At 34.3% G+C, this 21,949-nt stretch overlaps 2 protein-coding genes across 2 annotated transcripts in view; both read right to left on the bottom strand.

Moving 5' to 3' along the window:
• Window positions 1-418: 418 nt before the first annotated feature.
• LOC112049085 (L-xylulose reductase-like) lies at window positions 419-2,479 on the bottom strand. The gene has a single exon (XM_024086851.2). The coding sequence runs from the start codon at window positions 2,439-2,441 to the stop codon at window positions 1,647-1,649; it is 795 nt and encodes a 264-aa protein (XP_023942619.1). The 5' UTR covers window positions 2,442-2,479; the 3' UTR covers window positions 419-1,646.
• A 902-nt stretch (window positions 2,480-3,381) lies between these two features.
• Window positions 3,382-21,949, bottom strand: part of LOC112049095 (uncharacterized) — a 90,314-nt gene continuing 71,746 nt past the window's right edge. Inside the window, exons 3-4 of the mRNA XM_052887352.1 lie at window positions 15,351-15,444; window positions 3,382-12,062 (exon numbers count right to left, since the gene is read on the bottom strand). Of these exons, the coding sequence (XP_052743312.1) occupies window positions 11,901-12,062; window positions 15,351-15,444 (256 nt within the window). The 3' untranslated portion in view covers window positions 3,382-11,900. The remainder of the gene's footprint in view (window positions 12,063-15,350; window positions 15,445-21,949) is intronic.

Here is a 21,949-nt window from a genome sequence, read left to right as displayed (position 1 = left end):
ACATACAAACAAAAAAGCAAAATCTTCAGTTTCATAATGTTAATTTAGATACAAAGGCTTCCTTATGATAATTTGCGGCACGATTATACGAAAGAAATTAACGGCAGATAAGATAAAATTAGCACGCCGAGGGGGAGTACGGAGATAGCCAAATATATTAAGGGTCGGTACTTCCTAAGAGCAGAGGATTTTCACCTGAAAGCCTTCGCAGAAAACAATTCGAAACGAGCCTCAGCGGGATCCTTGTACCACCGCAGTACTTTGTTTATCTTCCTTGTAAAGCTTTTGTTCTTCACCTCAATACGATACTTACCATATTTTAATATTTCCCGCTTTGTTTTCTGAAATATTATCAAGAAACATCGTTGGGCTGCCATGAATATCTTCATTGGGTAAACAGAAAACCAAATAAAATACGTATATTTGTATAAGAATTTATTTTTGGTTCTGAATATTTATAATATATATAACTAAATAGCTGTAACTTACAACATAAATATTTGTTAATGCTTTATATTAGTTATACAGATTAATTATGAATCAAGATTTTTATATCTAATTACATATTATATGTTTCCCAAATCTATGTTAATATACATTAATTTATATATTCATTTGTCTTGAAAGGGTGGTTTTTTACCGTTTTTACCGGTTTTTTAATAAAGTCTAAAATTCAACACGAAAAATATACACATATATTTGTTACTAGCGGACGCCCGCGACTTCGTCCGCGTGAAACTCGAAACTAAACTTTCAACTACCCCTACCCTCCCCCCTACCCTACCCTACCATACCCCTACCCTACCCCTACCCAACCCTTACCCTACCCTGCCCTACCAACCGGTACACCGTTTTCTAATTATTATTAATATGAACTTTATACAACAACAATTAAGCTCAAATAGACTACGTTTTAGTTTGAAAACATTTGTATGGGAAAAAGAAAAGGGCTATTTTTATGGGTTTTCCGGTAATTATTCGAATTTTTGTCGCCGTTAAAACAACCCTAGAACTTCAACGAACATTTAAAAAAAAAATTGGCCAAATTGGTCCAGGCGTTGTTGAGTTATGCGCTTACCAACGCATTTTGCGATTAATTTTTATATTATACATTAAAATAGTTTTTGTTAATGCTCTCAGAAGTAAATCACTGACTCATTTTATCAAATAACAATGATAACCTACCATTTTACCGAGCTGGTAGTGCGCTATTATTGTTTTGCAATAATCAATAAATATAAATAAAATAATATATTTTTTTTTAAATATCTGTCTGTCTATCTTTCTGTTTGTCCGTCTAATCTCTGGAACGGCTGAGCCGATTTTAACGGGACTTCCACTGGAAGATAGACGACATTATGGAGCAACATACAGGCTACTAATTATCCCGAAAAATTATATGAAATGAATTTTACTCGTACGAAGTCGAAGTAACAAACTTAAAATGTAAGCTAAATATATCGTATACAAATATTTCGTAATCACATATATAGGTATAATTATCTTATATTCGGAGATATGAAATAATACATGGTTCTTACACAAAGCTCGCAATTTGTACACTCGTATTCAATATATATATATATATATATAAAAATAAGAGCCTTTTATTTTTCCCCGAACTTATATGCGTAAATAATCGCCATTTATGTAGTCGTCACCTGTTTTTCGTCAATTAGTGGTTGTCCGAGATGTAAGCCGCAGTCCACTTGGTGGTGACTTCCGGTGATGCAGCTGGCGTTCTCGCTGGCTAGGAAAGCGACCAGCTTGGCCACGTCATCACCTACAGCATATTTTTTCAAGGGCATCAAAGCGGTCATGCCCGCGAAAAAACCCTTGTGCCCATCTTCATCGAACCCAGCCCGCTTGAACAAGTCAGTTTCCACTGGCCCCGGATTCACAGAGTTCACTCTCACTCCTTTACCCGCAAGTTCTAAGGCCACGCATTTGGTGAACATGTCGAGAGCCGCCTTCGTCATACAGTACGGCATCATAGCCGGTATCGGCACTGAGGATATTATGCTGGATACGTTAACTATGTTGCCTTTAGTTTCTATCAAGTGCGGGATGGATTGTTGCGTCAATAGATACGGACCGCGGATGTTCGTAGCGACCAAACGATCAAAAGCTTTGATGTCATCCATGACTCCGGCCATGATTAGGAGTCCAGCGTTGTTCACTAAAACGTCGAGTTTCCCATACGTATCTATAGTTACAGCGACAATGCGTGCGATGTTTTCTTCAACACTTATATCAGCGGTGATTATCAAAGGCTTGACTCCGCTCGCTTCTTCACACTGTTCAGCGACTTTATTGAGATTATTCACATTTCGACCCACTAAAGCTAAATTGGCGGACAACTTTGCGAAATGTATAGCGCAGGACGCGCCGATTCCGGCGCTCGCGCCGGTAATTAGCACTACTTTACCGGTGAAGTCCATTCTGATCGGTAGTTTGCGACAGACTGATCCGCAAAGGACACTCGTTGCAAAGCGATGAATGCGCAAACACAGAGTAATTAAGCTATAGAGAAAACATTTTAACACATAAAATAATTCAGATACAATGTAGTTCCGTATATTGCATCTATCGATGACGATGACGAGACAATCTAACTTGTCTTACAAACTAATCGAACGTGAAGTATTAATTTGTATACATGCAATGAAATAACTTAGATTTTGTCCTTTAAATCGCTTCTGTAAAACTTTTTTGATTGTATCTATGCTAAGATTTATAAAATGTTTACCAGAGTACTGTCAAATACTCTACTCGTATGTATCGTAATTCAAATTCAAAATTCATTTATTTCAAGTAGGCTCAGTTTACAATCAGTTTGATACGTCAGTTGACTATTTGTAAAGATTCTACCACCGGTTCAGAAGGAAGGTTCTGCTGATAAGAAACCGGCGAGAAACTCAACAGTTGCTCTTTTAAAAAAATCATAAAATATTATAATTTACAATTGATGACAACATTATAATTTCTTATAGTTATACTTCCTGTGTGAAGGTGGAAGCTGATCCAATGGCCTCCAAGCATCTTTATCAATGAGGAACTCATCAATGATGTAGTAACTTCGACTAAGTAAATGTTTTTTGAGACATTGCTTAAAGCTATGCATTGGCAGGTCCATCATTTAAAAAAAGGTGATATGTTAAGGTTGGGGTAGGAGGGTAAAAATGCTTTAACCAAATCATTATAACCGGTCTAGTCGTTTCCGGAGTGTGTGACACCAAACAAAAATTTTAAATAATTAACTAATATGAAAATAGAATTTCTAACCTAATTAATAAATAAATTATCCAATGTATATATTGGATAATTTAAACAGATATTAGCACGAGTAGGGGAAAAATAATAAACAATACATTTAGATAATTAATACACTTTATTTTATCGATAAGTAATACATATAACGACATATAAGAAGCAATAGTTATATTATGTACAGTACGGTATTCAAGTCGAGATCTACATAAAAGCTCTAAGTTTGGCACTTTTACATTAACGTTTTTACTGGACTTCATAAATAAAGTATTTCACGGTATTTCATACCTACTTGCACAGTATTGACTTAAAATTTAATTAACGAAATCACGCTTTAAATAAATCTATAAATGCAATTAGTGAATATATTACAATTAGAGTTACTCTGTGCTACCTCAAATTAAATATCATATACAAACTACAGAAATTATATTAAATGTTAAAGTTAAATTTAATTTCATTGTAATAGGGATGATGGCAGTTTTTTTAATTGTATATAAACTAGGAGTATGCTAATAGAAAAACAATTTTGTAAAAGTAACAGGATATCTTCGATCATTACTTTCGGAGCTACAGGGATTTAAAGGGTCAGATTTGCGGCACTGCCACGGATTTCTGAAAAGCGATCGAATTAGAGAATATAGGCCTGAATATAGGCCTGCTAGTCGTCTTGTGGTGTAATTAGATGATTATTAATATCCTGTAGGTACCTACTACTGGTTTCATACCACGACCGTAACCTTCAATAAGGTAAGTTGATACTCGTGACGGTCACCTGCGGGAGCCACTAGCTTAAGCCGGGTCCAGACGCGTGTAATGCGTAATGTAATCCACCGTGTAATGGAATGCGAATTATATGTGTGGACGGCACTACGAGCATTACATGTAACGCTTGCGCCGGTTCGGGCTGATCGGCTGTCGGTTTTTAAACGAACACAAAAGCGCTCGCATTGCTCGCAACCGCTCTTGAAATAGATTCGCGTAGACAATTCGTTTTAAGTTTGTGTGCCGTCTACAATGTTGACACTAAATTACACGTAATCATAAATTACGCGTTACACACGTCTGGACCAGACGTATTTTATTATAAGTTGACAATACGAAATTGAGATTCTATGTAACAAATGTCAGCCGGTGCCTACTGACAACCCTTCGTGGATATCATACAGTAGGTAGATGGCATGTCTCAGTTGATTTGATGTTTATTTTAATAGGTTCAAATTAGTGAATAGGCCAGCAGGTGTTAGTCTACTTACATTCACAATAACATTAATGTTTACGGTGCAAGTAGGTAATTTGCAGTACAATTAAATAAGGGCGAAATTAAATGATTTATTACTCTCTAGTCTACTCCCGCAACTTCGTTCGCATGAAATTGTTTTTTTTACAAATTCCATGGAACCATGGAATCTTTCTACCACAATTTAAAATTTATGGCGGCAGACATATAACCGACTTAACGATTTAACCCTTAACCACTTTCCCTCTAATTCAATCTCTTTAATTCAATCTTCAAACAAAAAACATACGGTCTCAGGGACCGCTGGCGAAACAATTTTATTATCTAAAGCCGCGTGCACGTATATTACTCCGAGTGTAAGCGCATTACGGTTCCATGTGTAGAAAAGGTCCATAGACGGGCTCCGCGAAATGCCGCGTAATTTTCGAAAAGAAAAATTATTTTGTTAAATCGTTGCAGTCTCTGCGACCGCAAGTAGGTGGTTAAGGGTTAACTCCTAATGACTTACGTTTTATTTATGTGGATTTATAATATTAAAATATTATAACTACCGATTAAAATTAAAAAATATTTTTTTTTCATTATTTTGTTAATATCAGCAATGATTAGTAATATAAATAATTAATTGTTGTCTTGTAAGTACTTGTAGTTTTAATACTTTAGTTGTTTAAGTAATTGATTGTTGTTTTAAATATATCACCTAATTACGCCCTTAGTTTCTATTGTTTACTGTGGAGCCTCAAGTTATTATACATGATTAAAGAAATACATATAATTAAAATTTTAAAAAAGTAGTTAAGTGATTAAATAACTAGGTAATAAGTGATATCAGCATTTATTATTTATCGTATCAATTTATTTGGAGACCTATTACATTATGGAATATCAAAACAAAATTGTCTAAAACGTCAATTTACAATTAAAAAATACATTGAACTTATAAAGACAATAACTCCAAATGTTATCTACTTTTTAACATAATCATTAAAAATATCACAACCAACTTCCTTAATTATAAAAGTTTCACGAATCCAGATTTCTAATCTCAACTACAGAACAAATCTAGGTAATTACAAATAAAGATACGGTGTACTGAACCGATTAATGATAAATTAGGTATTTAGTTTAGTATTTCAAATGTTTAAACTATTGTGAGTGTTGTTCATATTAATTGATTATAAAACACGGCTAAAACTCACATTATATAAGGTCGGAGTATGCACGACTGGTTTCGGCCCCATACGGGGCCCTCAGTCATGAGCTGGTTCTTGCAACGCGGCACGACTAGTCATAGTTAACTAGTGGGGCATACTCCGACCTTATATCGCGTGAGTTTTAACTTAATCAATTAAATAATTGATATTTCTAATGTATTAGTTAACGTAAATCGCTTAATAGCTAAGTCGAATCTCTTTAATGCGATCTACCAAAGCAGATTCTATCCAATATAGCTGAAGCAGCTAACTCGTTGAATTGTAGAATTAATTGTTGAATTGTGGTATTAATTGGTGAAAACTTTGGCAAATTAGAAAATATAACAGACTAGATCTAGATAGACTACAAGCCCTAGAACAAAAATTACCTGTGAAATGAACCAACGTGAATAACACTTAGAAGGCTGTTACTATATCAGAAAATAACTCTGAGCACTATGACGTTATTTCTGAGCGGTACAGTGGTGAGTACGCGACTGAATGGAATTTCTCAGGTACATTTGTACCAGAGAAATTCCATTATAATTAATACTAGCAGACGCCCGCAACTTCGTCCGCGTGAAACTCGATGTAAACTTTCAACTACCCCTACCCTACCCCGACAATATTGGTTTGTAGTACATGATATGTATCAGAGATGACGCTATTTGTGAAAAAAGATTTTCCCGCTTTTCTGTTGAAATTTTTCCTGAATTTTCTTTGCTATAAACCTCACGGAGCCCGAGACCTTTCCAACGAATGCAAAACCGTGGAAATCGGTACGTGCGTTCTGGAGTTATATCGTCAGGAAGGAAAACCCGACTTATTTTTATATAGTAGAAAAAATAACTAGTTTATTTTATTATATTATTATTTCATCATTTGATGAATTACAACTAATTATTAATGTACGGCTTTGTTATAGTGTTAAAGATAATTAAAAATAAATGTCGGAAATCCTAGTGCCGTACTAAAATGGTGGTGCCGGAAGTCAGAACAAATGTTAATTCGTCGACAATTGCAGAAGCAAAATATTTCATCTATTACTGTACGGCATTTGTGCTATTCCTTTTGTATATACAGATACTTTACCCGTAAACGCCGTACATATTTCCAGCGCAGGAGTCGAAATATAAGGGTCGCAAGCCTTACTCTTCACTCGCGTACTCACTTGTACCGCTCAGAAATTACGGCATAGTGCTCAGAGTTATTTTCTGATATAGTAACAGCCTTTTAAGCGTTATTCATGTTGGTTCATTTCAAATGTAATGTTTGTTCAAGGGCATGTAGTCTAAGAGCATCAGGCAGGAACTTTTACCCTACAATCCTTTACATGACATGAAATAGCCGATTCATTCTACCTTTACCTAAGTTATTACTGATTCTAATTATTAATTCTAACATTTTCTGGAGAAGATACTTTCGTTAAGTATTTTTGACTAATGATTTTACGTTATAAAATTACATTATAGTATTTGCCATAAGTACCTCTAATCGGGAATTACTGTGTTAATTTCTTTTATAGAATTATTAGTTATTTCTTAAGTTAAATGGATTAATCCAAAATCTCCTAGCTTTGTACAAAATCATGTGTATAAATATTGGAGGGAGTGCGATACTGGACGTTTAATTCTTAGATAATTACTCGATTTATCATTTATTACAAAATATCGGACTCATTAGCTTACATTTAATTACTTTTTAGCATGCCTCATTTATTGTTATGTAATTATTAAACTTAGTTAGTTTTTTAAGTGCGGGACCAAATTGTCTACCAGTAAATGAGTTTTGAGTAATACGGTATCCCGCTTAAAACAACATTCATAGGTATTTTCGTAATAAGTTCTAGCAAAGGGTTAAGTAATAGTAATATTTTGAAGTTCGTCGAAAAGACATGAAAGGATAGAAATTACTTTTATTGAATTACCAGCAGATCATCTGTTACGTACCTACTTAGTGAATACTTAACAACACAAAGTATTTCTCTGTGCTTAAGACTAGTAAGAAGAAGTAATTACTTACACATGCAATTTTACTTGAATTTCCTGGATTTTGGAATCATCCCAGCATCCACAATTGAAAAGAGATAAATCTAGTGTTTAATCACAAATTATCGTTTGTTTATATAAATTGACATTGGTTTGGTTAAAGAGTTGGAGACGACCAAATATGTTAGACAAATTTGCTTGTTAAACTTTACTTAATTGTCAAACGCTTGGAACAAAGCTGCAAATCAATATCGAACTTTTTGACAAACAAGTATGTTTTGACAAAAAGTTCAATCGTTTACAAGACGCTTTACATAGAGTCAATCTATCTATATATAATGTACTGATGTTATTAGATGTAGTCCTGATTCTTTCAAATCGATGTAATATATATTGCGACAATGAAAATCCGGACTATAATTTTTCAATGCATTTAGTTTGAAATCAAAAGCAGCAAAATACAGATAAATATAAAAGTTAGCAAGCTCGTGAAGTTAGAAAAATTGCTTCGTTGTTAATCTACAATAAGCTGAAGAGTGTATTAAGTTTGAACGCCATAGGGAATGAATAATAGGTCTCTATAACGGTATGAAAGGAGATGGTCCAAATTGTATGGAGCCCAGGATTGTACCCCATTGTACCCTAGCGGAAATAAAAGAATATATATTTTTTTAACTATTTTTGATTATACAAATCTACGAATTTACTTTAATTGTTTCGAAATAATAACCATTATCTCCCAAGAAATGCAACATTAATAATATAGGATATAGGATAGATGACGTTTTCAATGCATGAATCGATTTGAAGTTTGCTGTCAATTGTCATGTCATAGTTCCTCTATGGGCGCCATCTTGATATAATTAAAAAACTTGGGTTTTTATTTTATGTCTTTCTTTTTATTTAGTTTAATAAAATCCTTGTATTTTTTAAATTTTGATGATACGGGGTACAAAAGTGGACCTGAAATGGACCATCTCCTTTACAGTTTACATCTCCTAAACACGTCGGAAGCTACCATACCTTGCTCACAGCCATCTCAAAATGAACCTCGATCCACTAAAGTATTCCGATGAGCAGTTCTATCCAATATGTACAAGAAACTCTCGCACTGACATTACCTACTACTACTATCCAGGTACGTCTGACTCCTGACACATTTATTTTATCATAGTTGACGATACTTATATTGATTTTATTTGAGATCAGTGTGCCTAGTGGAGTTTTCAATATGTTCATACTGTTACTATCGCGTTAACGTAAACGCGAATGTATATGGAATTGAAACAGTTGTGCAGTAAGGCCACTAGATGGCGCTGTTTCAATTCCTTAGAAATTCGCGTTTACGTTAACGCGATCGTCACAGTATCAAATTGCCACTAGGCCCTCAGTTACCTTACCTACACGCTTATAATTATGTTTCTATCATAATCACCTATGATCTCTGATTATCTACTAATTTATTCGTACAATACCAAAATATCGATACTAATCGAGCTGTAATTACACAAATCTTTGATTGTAAAATATAAATAAAGGATTATTACTTAAAAAAAAAGATTAATTAAGGTTTCATTATAACCAGGGGGTTCCCCTTCAGGGGGCTATTAATTATGATCGCTCTGACGAATGATTATTTTTATAATTTTTATAGATTAACTGCAAACTTAAGATAAACAATGTCACTTTATTTTAGTTTGTTAAAATTCTATTGCGTTTTTATCTACATTTGAATTAATAGTTTAATTCTGGATATAAATCTATTAACGAGTATATATATATATATATATATATATATATATATATGATAAGCCTTGTCCTTAAAGTTAATCACATGGTCAAATTAAAATCCAGTTTAAATAATATTTTGGTATTGTTATCGTTTCTTACATGTTATTTACGGAACCAAATAATAGTGTTTAATTAAAAATTGCTATACAAAAAAATATTGCATTGAACTTTAAACATATAGACTTTTAATCTATACAATCCTATTGTTAGTTTTACAAAAATACATCATATCGATCACTAATACACGTCTATGAAGCAAGTTTTCTACTTTTTATGTATTAATAACTTAATGCGAATGTAAATTTATTCTACTACCAATTATCAATTATGACTAGTTTAATTTCTAAAATTAATTACTAAGAAATAATAAGCATTAACCGATTTTTAACATCACAATATCGCTTGGCAATATACTTACTTACGTCTAAAATCTAATTTCAAAGAATTTGAGATCTTCATACAGATCAATTTAATCAATCAATACAATCTAATTATCTATTCCAAGTTTACATTATTATTTCAAATGGTGTGATGACTTTTTTATATTTAAAATAGGAATCTTTATTTTTAGAGTTTAAAAGTTATTGCTTTTAAACGAAAGAAAATGGTAGCTAAGTTTAGGTCATTTTAAAGAACAGCGTTTTAACCACAGAATAGAGAATGATACAGAATGAGTCTTTACACGCCGCGCCGGTGAAACCCATAAAAAAAACGTCACACATGCGTCTCTGTGACATTCGCATAATGTTGCTGTCTGATATAAACAAACTTTTTTCACAATTTTTATTTCATTAACAACAATTACGTAAATTAATACATCTATAAAAATACTCCATTTTACTTTTTTTAGTTTATGTGAACAGTTGTTAAATATTTAAAAACTTTTTTTTTAATAATATTGAAAACTACTGATGCGACGCTTTGTGTCCTACTGTCTCGAGAATGTATTAGTTTGTGAATTTGTATTTGGAATGGCTGCATCACTGCCGTTTTCCGTGCGCTCTATCTGCCTATAATTCTTTAATCTGTGGTTTTAACATAACCGGTAAAAATATACGTGGACATGTATATTCAAAGTCTCATCGTAAAACATGCGGTAGATAAAACTTAAAGCGCTAACATGATTTATACCGTCAATGCTCTGGGTACAGTAAAACAGAGTAGCATTGGATTTTGGCACGAGGCTTTTTATAACAAGTTTTTTTTTTTACAATCAAGCAACATTTTTTACAATGAAGTTTACAAGAGAATTGTTAGATATTGCAATTTTAGCTAAGTGACGTCATTCTCAATTCAGATTGGTGAACTCCAAAAGATCAATCAATCAATCAATTAATTTATTTGCAGATACATGCATTATGTATACAGGTGGTCGGTAGATGTAGATGGATGACGGACCAGTATAATTTTATAAAAATAATATATTGTTACTACAGAAAACTTGTTGTAAAAATATACACAATTATATATATGTACTGCTAGTAAACTATTAAAATCAAATACTTTAAAATGAGCGGTGACATCAACAGGTTTGGTATGTCTTAGTTTAAAATCTATACAAATCGAGCTTAGCCTACCTGACCTTTAAAAATTTTTAGAACGATCGCTTGCTGTCGCATTGTGAAACTTTTCTTATGCTGTGATTGAGCTACAGTATAAGACACAATATGTAATATACATCATGCTATCTTTCTCTTAACTGATATTTTAGCTTTGGTGGTAGGTGATGCATCACATGCATTGTCATTAAGATTTATGAAAGTATAATAAATTTAAGTAATAGTCTACGAAACTTATAAAATCTCGCGATCGCAGCGCCTCAACACAGCGAAGTGGGTGATTTGGAAGCTATTGGTAGAGCGACTGCCGCGCTCCAGTGTGCGTCGGTTAAGATTTATGAAAGTATAATAAAGTAATAGACTAGGGAACTTATAAAATCTATGCAGTTTTAAGATGGTGTGACTCGTGATCGCAGCGCCTCAACACAGCGAAGTGGGTGATTTGGAAGCTATTGGTAGAGCGATTGCCGCGCTCCAGTGTGCGTCGGTTAAGATTTATGAAAGTATAATAAAGTAATAGACTAGGGAACTTATAAAATCTATGCAGTTTTAAGATGGTGTGACTCGTGATCGCAGCGCCTCAACACAGCGAAGTGGGTGATTTGGAAGCTATTGGTAGAGCGATTGCCGCGCTCCAGTGTGCGTCGGTTAAGATTTATGAAAGTATAATAAAGTAATAGACTAGGGAACTTATAAAATCTATGCAGTTTTAAGATGGTGTGACTCGTGATCGCAGCGCCTCAACACAGCGAAGTGGGTGATTTGGAAGCTATTGGTAGAGCGATTGCCGCGCTCCAGTGTGCGTCGGTTAAGATTTATGAAAGTATAATAAAGTAATAGACTAGGGAACTTATAAAATCTATGCAGTTTTAAGATGGTGTGACTCGTGATCGCAGCGCCTCAACACAGCGAAGTGGGTGACTTGGAAGCTGTTGGTGGAGCGACTGCCGCGCTCCAGTGTGCCGGTCATCATGTAGCCCATGTTGAAGTCCGCTTGCGTTACGTTCGTTGTGAGGTACAGCTGTGGACAAAGAAGGCTTATTGAATACAAACAGGCGTTGTTTTGCTTAAGTTCATTATGAACAAAGATGTATAGCTTAACGGTAAAGGGGCCATCTCCGTGAGGGTGTGGTCCGATCTTCGCCCGCTGGACTATCGTCATGTTTACTTCTAACACAATCTTTTCCGATTGATTAGAGGGTGACGGGGATATTGGTCATATTTATTATGGCAATATATTATACTATGCACAAAAATTAAGGGAGCAGAAAAAAAATCCAAATTTTTCGGGGATTTTCAACAGGCTGTAACTTATACAAAAATGGTCGTACAGCAAAAAAATAAAAAGCAAATTCTAGCTCTAAGTGTTTAGTTTTTGGATCTGAGTTTGAAAATTTTTTTTGAAAATATTTTTCGAGTAATCATAAGAAAACCACCGAAAAAAAAATTTTCGAAATTTTTTTGGGTTTTTTTTTTAATCTACGGACGTGGAAAAAATTTTTGTGCATAGTATATATTTTTTAATTAACTAGTGCAAAATATTTTCTGATTTTTATTATTGATTCTTTTCTCATGCGGATTAGGTCTAGAATAATCTTCCGAAGTTTGTTTCTTTATTTAAGAATCAATTTAAAGTTCAAAGCCAAGTGAAATTTAAAGTTCTTGAAACTTGTCTTTGAAACAAGTTTGAATAAGGAATTTTCTAGGCAAGCATGTTTCTACCTAGACTAATTCGTGACTAATTATATTTTTCCATTTATATATGAATGCAGTCAAGCAGGCTTGCGTTTGCCAACAACGTGGAAAAATAAACGTGTAATTACACCCATTATTAATTTCTGTCAGTAAAGCCTCATTAGCACGAGAGTTTTTTTACGTTAAGCGTTCAAATATAGTATGAAGTTAAATTAAGGTCTATTTCCAACGCTCAAAATTGATAATGCAACACTGCTCGAAAAAAGGGTCGTGGTTTAAAAACGTTGTCCTGTGAACATGTAATTGGGAATACGTTTATTGTATTTGAACGCTCTTTTAACGATCGTTAAAAAAATTCTCGTGCGAATGGGGGCTTACTAATTGTTTAATTATTATGACTATACTTACTCCTGATGACATTATAATATAAGGAAATTGACAATAATTGTGTTAATAGTAATAATATGTCGAACTGGTTTATATTTACTGCTGTATTATATTATGTATTATATGTATTATATGTTGTTGTTGTTGTATTATATATGTATTATATTTTGTTCAATATTTATTTTAAAAAAATTAATAGATATTAGCTAGTATGTCCTAAAACGTGACTTACGTTCTCCTTTCTGCACGCTTATTAACTATCTTGGACGTATGCTTGTTGACATACGAAATTGAGGTTCTATTTAAAAAAGTCGCCCGGTGCGTACTGCTGGATAACACAGACATTTTCTCAATTGTTTTGATGTTTATTTTAATAGGTTAATAATAAAGATCAAAGTAGTGAATAGGCCAACAAATCTTATGAAATTGTTGTTCAATTTATTGAAATAGTTTGATGCTTTTCTTGGATTGAAATAGGAATATTTATTTTTAAAGTTTGAAAACCTACTCGTACTTTAAAGAGTTATTGCTTTTATAAACGATAGAAAATGGTAGCTAAGTTTAAGTGGTTTTAAGAGCAGTGTTATAACATAAATAGTAAAAATATACGCGGTCATGTTATCTGTTCCAAGTCTCATCGTAAAACATGCGGTAAATAAAACTCCAAGCGGTAAAATGATTTATGCCTCCAATGCTTCTGGTACACTAGAACACTATACCAGAAGAAGAAGTGTGTCTTTTTCAATTTTAATACTTCATCATCATCATTATCAGCTGATGGACGTCCACTGCTGGACATAGGCCTTTTGCATGGACTTCCAAACAATCTGCAATCCGCTTGATGTCTTCGGTCCACCTAATGGAGGGTCGACCAACACTGCGCTTTTCGGTGCGGAGTCCCCATTCCAGCACCTTGGGACCCCACCGTCCATCGGCTCTTCGAACTATGTGGCTGCCCATTGCCACTTCAGCTTCGCGACTCGCTGAGCTATGTCAGTGACTTTGACTCGTCTGCGGATCTCCTCATTTACTTAGTATGTAGTAATTCTCGTAGATATAAAAGATAGTTGGTTCCTATAAATAAGTATTTTAAGCAATAAATTGTGAGTCACTATATTGGCACATAAAATGGCAACGTTCCCGAGTTGTTTCGTGAGTTTCAGCTATTAACATTAGAAGACATTAAACTAGAAGCAGGCAAATATTAATTGGGCCAAGTGCTGGTAGAATTATGGGAGTACTAATTATAGGACTGGTGTTTTTACTTCTCTTTTCTGGTGTTTTACCGCATAAATGGAAGAATGGAATGAAAGATATGACAAATATTCTTTTTTTTTTTAAACTACGAATGCATAATATATACGTTACAGTATACGGCGGCGCCAAGAAACCTTAATGTAAAGTATCACGGAACTGTTTGCTTCCACATATTTTATGAGATTACTGTAACTTTCTTTATAGCTTCCGTAGAATAGGTATTTTGAGGTTCGATTTGCTTGCTGGTTTTATTTTCGTTTGGCTATAAAAAAGTTTTTCTTTTGTTCTACTACTGATTGTGATTTCATATGATAAGGTTTGCTGAATTTATGATATTTCTATCTATCGTTTTATGGAAGCAGATTTGTTGTCCTCTAGCTATAACTCCATTTTTTTGTTTCTAAATGCAATTTTTGCTAAGCCAAATAAGTAAATACTTACCTATTTGACTTTCATAACTGATTAAGGATGAACTTATACCTACTGATGTGAAAATTCTGATTAAATGGATTTAGGCTGCTACTTTTATTAAATACTAGCGGACGCCCGTGACTTCATCAGCATGTAACCTCACCCCTACCCTTAGTATTCTATGTCCGTCTCCTGGTTCTAAGCTACCTCTCCACTACCTTTCAGCCGAATCAGTCCAGCCGTTTTTGATTTATAAATAGTGTAACTAACACGACATTCTTTTCTAAAATATACATTTTGGCACTGTAATTGTAAAAAAATCTAGCAAATGCCTATGCCAGTTGCTAGATTTTTTCAAGGAAAGCTCATATTAGTTTAACTGAAACCATCCGGCATTTTATTATTTATTGTTGCAAGTTTAATTTTAAGTTTTCTAATTTAATAATCACTATATCTTGTCATAACTTGATGTTTCAAAAGTGCTTGTAAACTAAGACTAATTAAAATTCTTGAGTTTTTTGAGTTGCCAAACTGAAAATGATACTAGAAAATGTGTCACCTTAAAATCAGCGTCAGTCCCCAGGTGTTTGAATGTGCCCACGATGTACACCGCGTTGACTCCGCTGACCACCATCCGCGCATGAGTGCTGTGCCTGCACAGATTATAAAATTATGAGTCATCATCATTCATCATTGTCAACCCATATTCGGCTCACTGCTGAGCTCGAGTCTCCTCTCAGAATGAGAGGGGTTAGGCCAATAGTCCACCACACTGGCCCAATGCGGATTGGCAGACTTCACACACGCAGAGAATTAAGAAAATTCTCTGGTATGCAGGTTTCCTCACGATGTTTTCCTTTACCGTTTGAAACACGTGATATTTAATTTCTTAAAATGCACACAACTGAAAAATTGGAGGTGCATGCCCGGACCGGATTCGAACCCACACCCTCCGAAATCGGAGGCGGAGGTCATATCCACTGGGCTATCACGGCTTCATAATAATAATTATGAGTACTGTATGTAAATATCAAATATCACGTGTCTCAAATGGTGAAGAAAAACATCGTGAGGAAACTTGCATACCTGAGAATTTTCTTAATTATCTCCGTGTTTGACGGTAACCCATTGAGCCAGCGTGGTGGACTATTGGCCTAATCCCTCTCATTCTGAGTGGAAAGCTCAATAGTGAGCCGAATATCGATTATTAATAATTGTATGTAGAAGTAAATAAGTAGAATATTTTTTTCTAAAATTATAAATGTGTTAGTTTGAATGTTTGCATGTCTGTTACACTATCAGTTTGAAATTTAGCACGTAACGTATAACGTTACTATTGACGGGATTATCACATAAGTTTTGTATGTCTTGGGTAGGTGTAGCATTAGGTAATAAGCGAACTTCATGCAAATTTGAAAGTTATAGTCGGAAGGTTGGTTAACATTAAACACTTGGTTGAACGTAATTTGTTTAATTTTGGACTAAAATAGCATATAACTAATATAAGATTAATAAAATCAATAGAATCGATATGTCTCGTTGCTGCTCTACATCAATATGATTCTAGTCACATTTGACACACAGTTTTTGATATACTAGGTGACGCCGCGCTGTTTCACCCGCGTGCTTCCCGTTCCCGTAGGAATACGGGGATAACATATAGTCTTCCTCGATAAATGGGCTATTTAACACTGAAATATTTTTTTAAAGACCAGACCAACGGACGGACCAGTAGTTCCTGAGATAAGCGCGTCGATGCAAACAAACAAACTTTTCAGCTTTATAATATCTTAAGAAGATATTCCAAGGAAGTTATATCTTCTGTAGGTAACATGTAAAATTCTTGAAATATTGAACAAAAATTACCTGTGAATAACGCTTAAAAGGCTTTTACTATATCAGAAAATAACTCGGAACACTATGCCGTCATTTCTGAGCGGTACAGTGGTGAGTACGCGTATCAGTTTTGGCTGGTGGGAGGCTTCGGCCGTGGCTAGTTACCAGCCTACCGGCAAAGACGTACCGATAAGCGATTTAGCGTTCCGGTACGATGTCGTGTAGAAACCAAAAAGGGGTGTGATTTTCAACCTCCTCCTAACAAGTTAGTCCGCTTCCATCTTAGACTGCATCATCACTTACATCGGGTGAGATTGTAGTCAAGGGCTAACTTGTAAAGAATAAAAAAAAAATCACGACTTTCTTTTTGGTAAAAAAGCTCATTAATGAAATACGATGACCTACGAAACTTTTCAAAGAATCGGACATTTTTTCGCACCGCGCCAGATACCGTTGCGCCCAGCATTCCGATCACGTAATCCAGTTACTAGGGCGCAAATCCAACACGTACGTCGCAACCCTAACAGCCGATGTAATGGCCGCCGGCTATATAATAGCCCGAACATCTCGCCGACCCTGCGAACCCTGCGAACTTCCCACGAATTAAAAACCTTTACGCGCCACCTACTAGTAGTGCTTTTTAGGGTTCCGTATAAATAAGAAACCCTTACAGTTTCATCGAGTCCGCGGTTTTGCTCCGAGGTTATTACCACTAGATAACTGTAATTTAGAATGAGCACCTAATAATAATTAATGTATTTCTCGACTTCACTCGACCACTTACACTCGATACTTTACTCCTATGCTACAGCCTAAGACACAGATTTTTGAAGATAATAGGATTTTTTAAAAATATTACTCTGGCAACCCGAACACCTCCCCTATTATTAATATTAATATTATTAAAATATTACTCGGAACCCCATGCGGCTCGAGGTCACCAACGCCATCTTCATTCTGTGATGACACACTAATTCAAATTAAAGTAACGTTAATCGTAGAAATCTTAGAATTTATTAAATTTAAATAAAATTATTTAGTTAGTCATGCCCAAAGGCAGACGAACTTCACTTCCAGTTAAGTTCGTTTGATCCTTAATTTTAAAGCCTTTTATTTCCTTAATGAACCTTACAAACTAAATATAACATAGAATAATTATTATTAATACATAATGTGTATGCATGAAGTTTCAAAATATTACAATTGATAGAACAGTTAAGTTATGATTATATTATAATAAATGAGTCCACATTATATAAATTTCTACATAAAATTAAGTTTAACAATTACATATTAAAATTGTCGACAAAGTGGTAAAATAAATCTTGAAAAGTATTTTTTTTCTATGTATCTCCCCTACATGTAATGTGAAGATGTTTTTTTTTTTCTCGTTTATCGCATAGTGTAGGATATCTGGTATTTTGCATTATAAAGTGCTAATTTAATCTACGGAACCCTACACTGCGAGTGGCCCGACACGCACTTGACCGTTTTTTTTTATTTCTCGTTATTGCCGACTCGTAATGTTTGGCGAAATTCACAGAGCACCTGCAATGGCCGTTTGTGAAATTAGACGCCCGCTGTTTCGCATGTAGTTCAGAGGTACTTGGGACTAAACAAAACGGGAAAGAGCTCAAAATTATACAAGTACCAACGTATACGATGTACTTGTATAACCTAAGTGTGTCTATTTACGCTTAGTCTCGAATTTTCTTTCCTATTTTCGGTACAACTCTTTTTGTTTTCATTTGTCTTTTTCTGTATTTTTCTTTAATTTTAAATATTCGTTTGTCACTACATAAATATATTGTTTAAAATGTGATGGACCTGCAAATTCATATCTTTAAGCAATGTGTTAAAAAAAATTACTTAGTCGAGGTTACTACACCATTGATGAGTTCCTTAATGATAAAGATGCTTGGAGGCCATTGGATCAGTTTCCACCTTCACACAGTAAGTAAAACTATAAGAAATTGTAATGTTGTCATCAAATGTATATTACAATAATGTATGATTTTTTTTAAAAGAGCAACTGCTGAGTTTCTTGACGGTTTTTGCTCAGCAGAACCTGCCTTCCGAACCGATGATAAATCTTTACAAATAGTCAACTGCCGTATCAAAAGTGCTTGTTAACTGAGCCTACTTGAAATTAATGAATTTTGATTTTTTTTGAAAAATGAAAACGGTGCCCAAAAATATAAGAAAGAATTGTCTTCAATTCGATATTTTAAATTTTGGATTAACTTTTACTTAGTCAATGATAAATTATATATCTTAAGTCATAAGAATGTAACAAATAACGGCAATAAATTACCAAGTAGGTGCATTGAATAAAGAACCTTCATCGTATTCTCAGTTCGGTTAAAAATACATTGAGGACAATTTAATAAAAAATAATTATACATAACGGTTTACATACACAAACCGCACAAGATGACGTCTATTTGTATTGTTCATCATCATCATTAACAGCCGATGGACGTCCACTGCTGGACATAGGCCTCTCGCATGGACTTCCAAACAAAACGGTCTCGTGCCGCGAGTATCCAGCGGCTCCCTACAACCCGCTAGATATCCTCGGTCCACCTAGTGGCGGGTCGACCAACACTGCGCTTTGTATTGTTATTAATTAATATATATTCTTCTTTAAGAATACTACAGTATCTTTGTAAGTAGCATTTTATCCAAGCTACTCGTAGTTTGAATATTCTTAGACCAATTTACATTCTTGTAAAATTTAATCAAAGCATTTAACATGGGGACGGGCCTGAAAATCAGCGCTGCAGTTACTTAGCTGTAGCATTTAAATGAAAACCAATTTAAATTAAATGAAAATATACTTCATTGTTATTCATAAAACACAATATATTTTATATTTAGTTTATTACCTCTTTAGTTTTTCGTTTTGTGGTACAAGATTTTTCCTATAGAATATGGAATATAGGGTTTCAGAGCTTACTTACATTTAACACGTTTCGGGCGGCGTTGACGGGCGTTAGTGTTGAAATTTAATTATTGATGATATAGTTTCTCAGTAATATAACTTAGAAATATTTTTGTAAAATTTTGAACGACCTTCAAGGTGAAAATAATGTACTTTCTTTTTTTTGTAATTTTTTTACATGTTTTGCGCAAATAAACAATGATTGATTGATTGATTAATTGAAAAAAAAAAAAATTGACCCCGAAACAATCACAGTTGTTAGATGTTAATGCTCTCTAGGGCACAGGGTACAGGGTACAGACATATCCATACTTACGTTTATATTACAAATGAATTTAATCGTTTGTTAAGCTTTCACATTTCAACCACTAAACCAATTTGAAAAAATCTTACACCAATGAAAAGCTACATTATCAGAAAATATCACAGGCTATATTTTATCCCTGTATTCCCACGCAAACGGGAATTACACGAGTGAAAATGCGGTATGTCCGCTAGTAAAAGATTTTTCTACTCATACATCCACTGTTAACTTCAATCCAACTAAAGAAATGCTAAGAAATCGTAAACCCATAAATAGTGGGAACTATAAAGAGACCTTAACGGTGGTTTTATCATGAAATACGCGTCGTTTAGGCAAAATAGTCAGCCCGCAATAATCGTTAGCGCTAACAGGCTCCTTAATTCTCTCTATCGCTGCTATGAAATCTTTTCGCACAATGAGCGCCCTTACGACTTGAGGAACTGAAGTTTTCTAGAAGAAGTTGAAATAGAAAATAGTAGGGAATAATTGAGATTAAACGAACATACTTGAAGTAAAGTTCTATCCCAGATATACGAGTTATTTCGTCCTAAGAGATTGTGCAGTTGTGCATACATTGTAGTAATACGTCTGCAATCGTTTTGAAAAAGGCTATTCAATTGGCTTTCCAAAAGTACGTTTTATTTTTTTGGAAATTGGAAAATTTCAAACTTTTCTCATAAACATTTGTTTGTTGATCTCGTTACAACTCTATCTTATTCTCTCTTTTTGTTTTGTTTTCTGTTTTTAGGAATGGTAAAAACATAGAGCAAGAAACAAATAAAAATCTGTTTTGTGGGGATAACCAAAAGCGATATTGTTAGTTTTGTAACCGTATTTTCATATGGTATGAGTAGGTACAGTACAAAGTTCATCGGGTATGTTTTATACTTACACTATACAACTAAGAAATAATACTAAAATCTCCATATCGCGAAACGTAGTAAAACATGTATACGAGCTAATAAAGCAAGGTGAAATATTCTGTGAACCAACGGAGGTGTGCCTAATAAATAGTATCTCATTCCCGCTAAGCCCTTTGCCGCGTCCGCCATCTTTATTTACGGCACGTTCGCGCCACAGCTTCTCGGTGCACGTACAGATTATGTCAACGAAAATTAGGAAGAAAGCTTCAAGACAAAAAGGAGAATTCAATTCGATACCTACTTTCTATGCTAAATGATGAACTTTCGTGGTGGAGCGTGTACTGACTTTGAAGGGCTTTTTTGTTGCGTAAATAGACAATTCTGACAACAGTTTCGTAATTTGTATATACCTAAACGACGGAATAACAATATAAAGGAATGATTGACAGATTGAAAGTACAAGGAATTGTTACATCTCTAGATCTAATCATAAAGTCTTTCGCTAAATTAATTCACAGCCTTCATACATTCACCTCAGTCTTTAACTAGTTTAATTCACAGCTTTCATGCATTCACCTCAGTCTTTCACTAGTTTAATTCACAGCTTTCATGCATTCACCTCAGTCTTTAACTACTTTAATTCACAGACTTCATGCATTCACCTTAATTTGTTTTAAGATCGAGACACCTGCCACCATGCAATGTCTTTTTACTTTCAAATACGTAAATATTACAAATAAAAATGTTTAATAAGTAGCTTATTAAATCAAAAATATAAGTATGTTATGTAAACGCGAGGTCCCACAAATGCTGATCGCATATTTTGGAAAAGCAATAAGTTTTTGGTACGGACGAAGCGAAATTAAAAGTTGTAGGTTTCTACACCTGTTAAACATTACGCAGTCTTCTGCTTTACAATAAAATGTTAAAATTGTTGTCCTTATTAAGTGAATGTAGTAACGAATGAGTTTAAAATATTGGGCAATTGCAAGGAGAAAACAGTATTGCGGGCGCATAGCGCATGCATTTATTTTGTAATGCTTGAAATCTGTTAAAGGACGGCAGGGGAAACGATACGCTAGCAAAAGCATAGGTCATAGGATGCAGATCTTATTGAACCTTGCTTAGAAGGGGTCTGTAATTTCTAATTGCTATTAATAAAATCATACTATAGAGACGATTCTACAACAAATACAAAACTTTTGAGGGTA

Source organism: Bicyclus anynana, chromosome 19 (genome assembly GCF_947172395.1).
Source record: "Bicyclus anynana chromosome 19, ilBicAnyn1.1, whole genome shotgun sequence".
Classification (NCBI taxonomy): domain Eukaryota; kingdom Metazoa; phylum Arthropoda; class Insecta; order Lepidoptera; family Nymphalidae; genus Bicyclus; species Bicyclus anynana.
The sequence above is the reverse complement of the archived record's forward strand: the minus strand, read 5'-3'. Positions and strand labels throughout refer to the sequence as shown.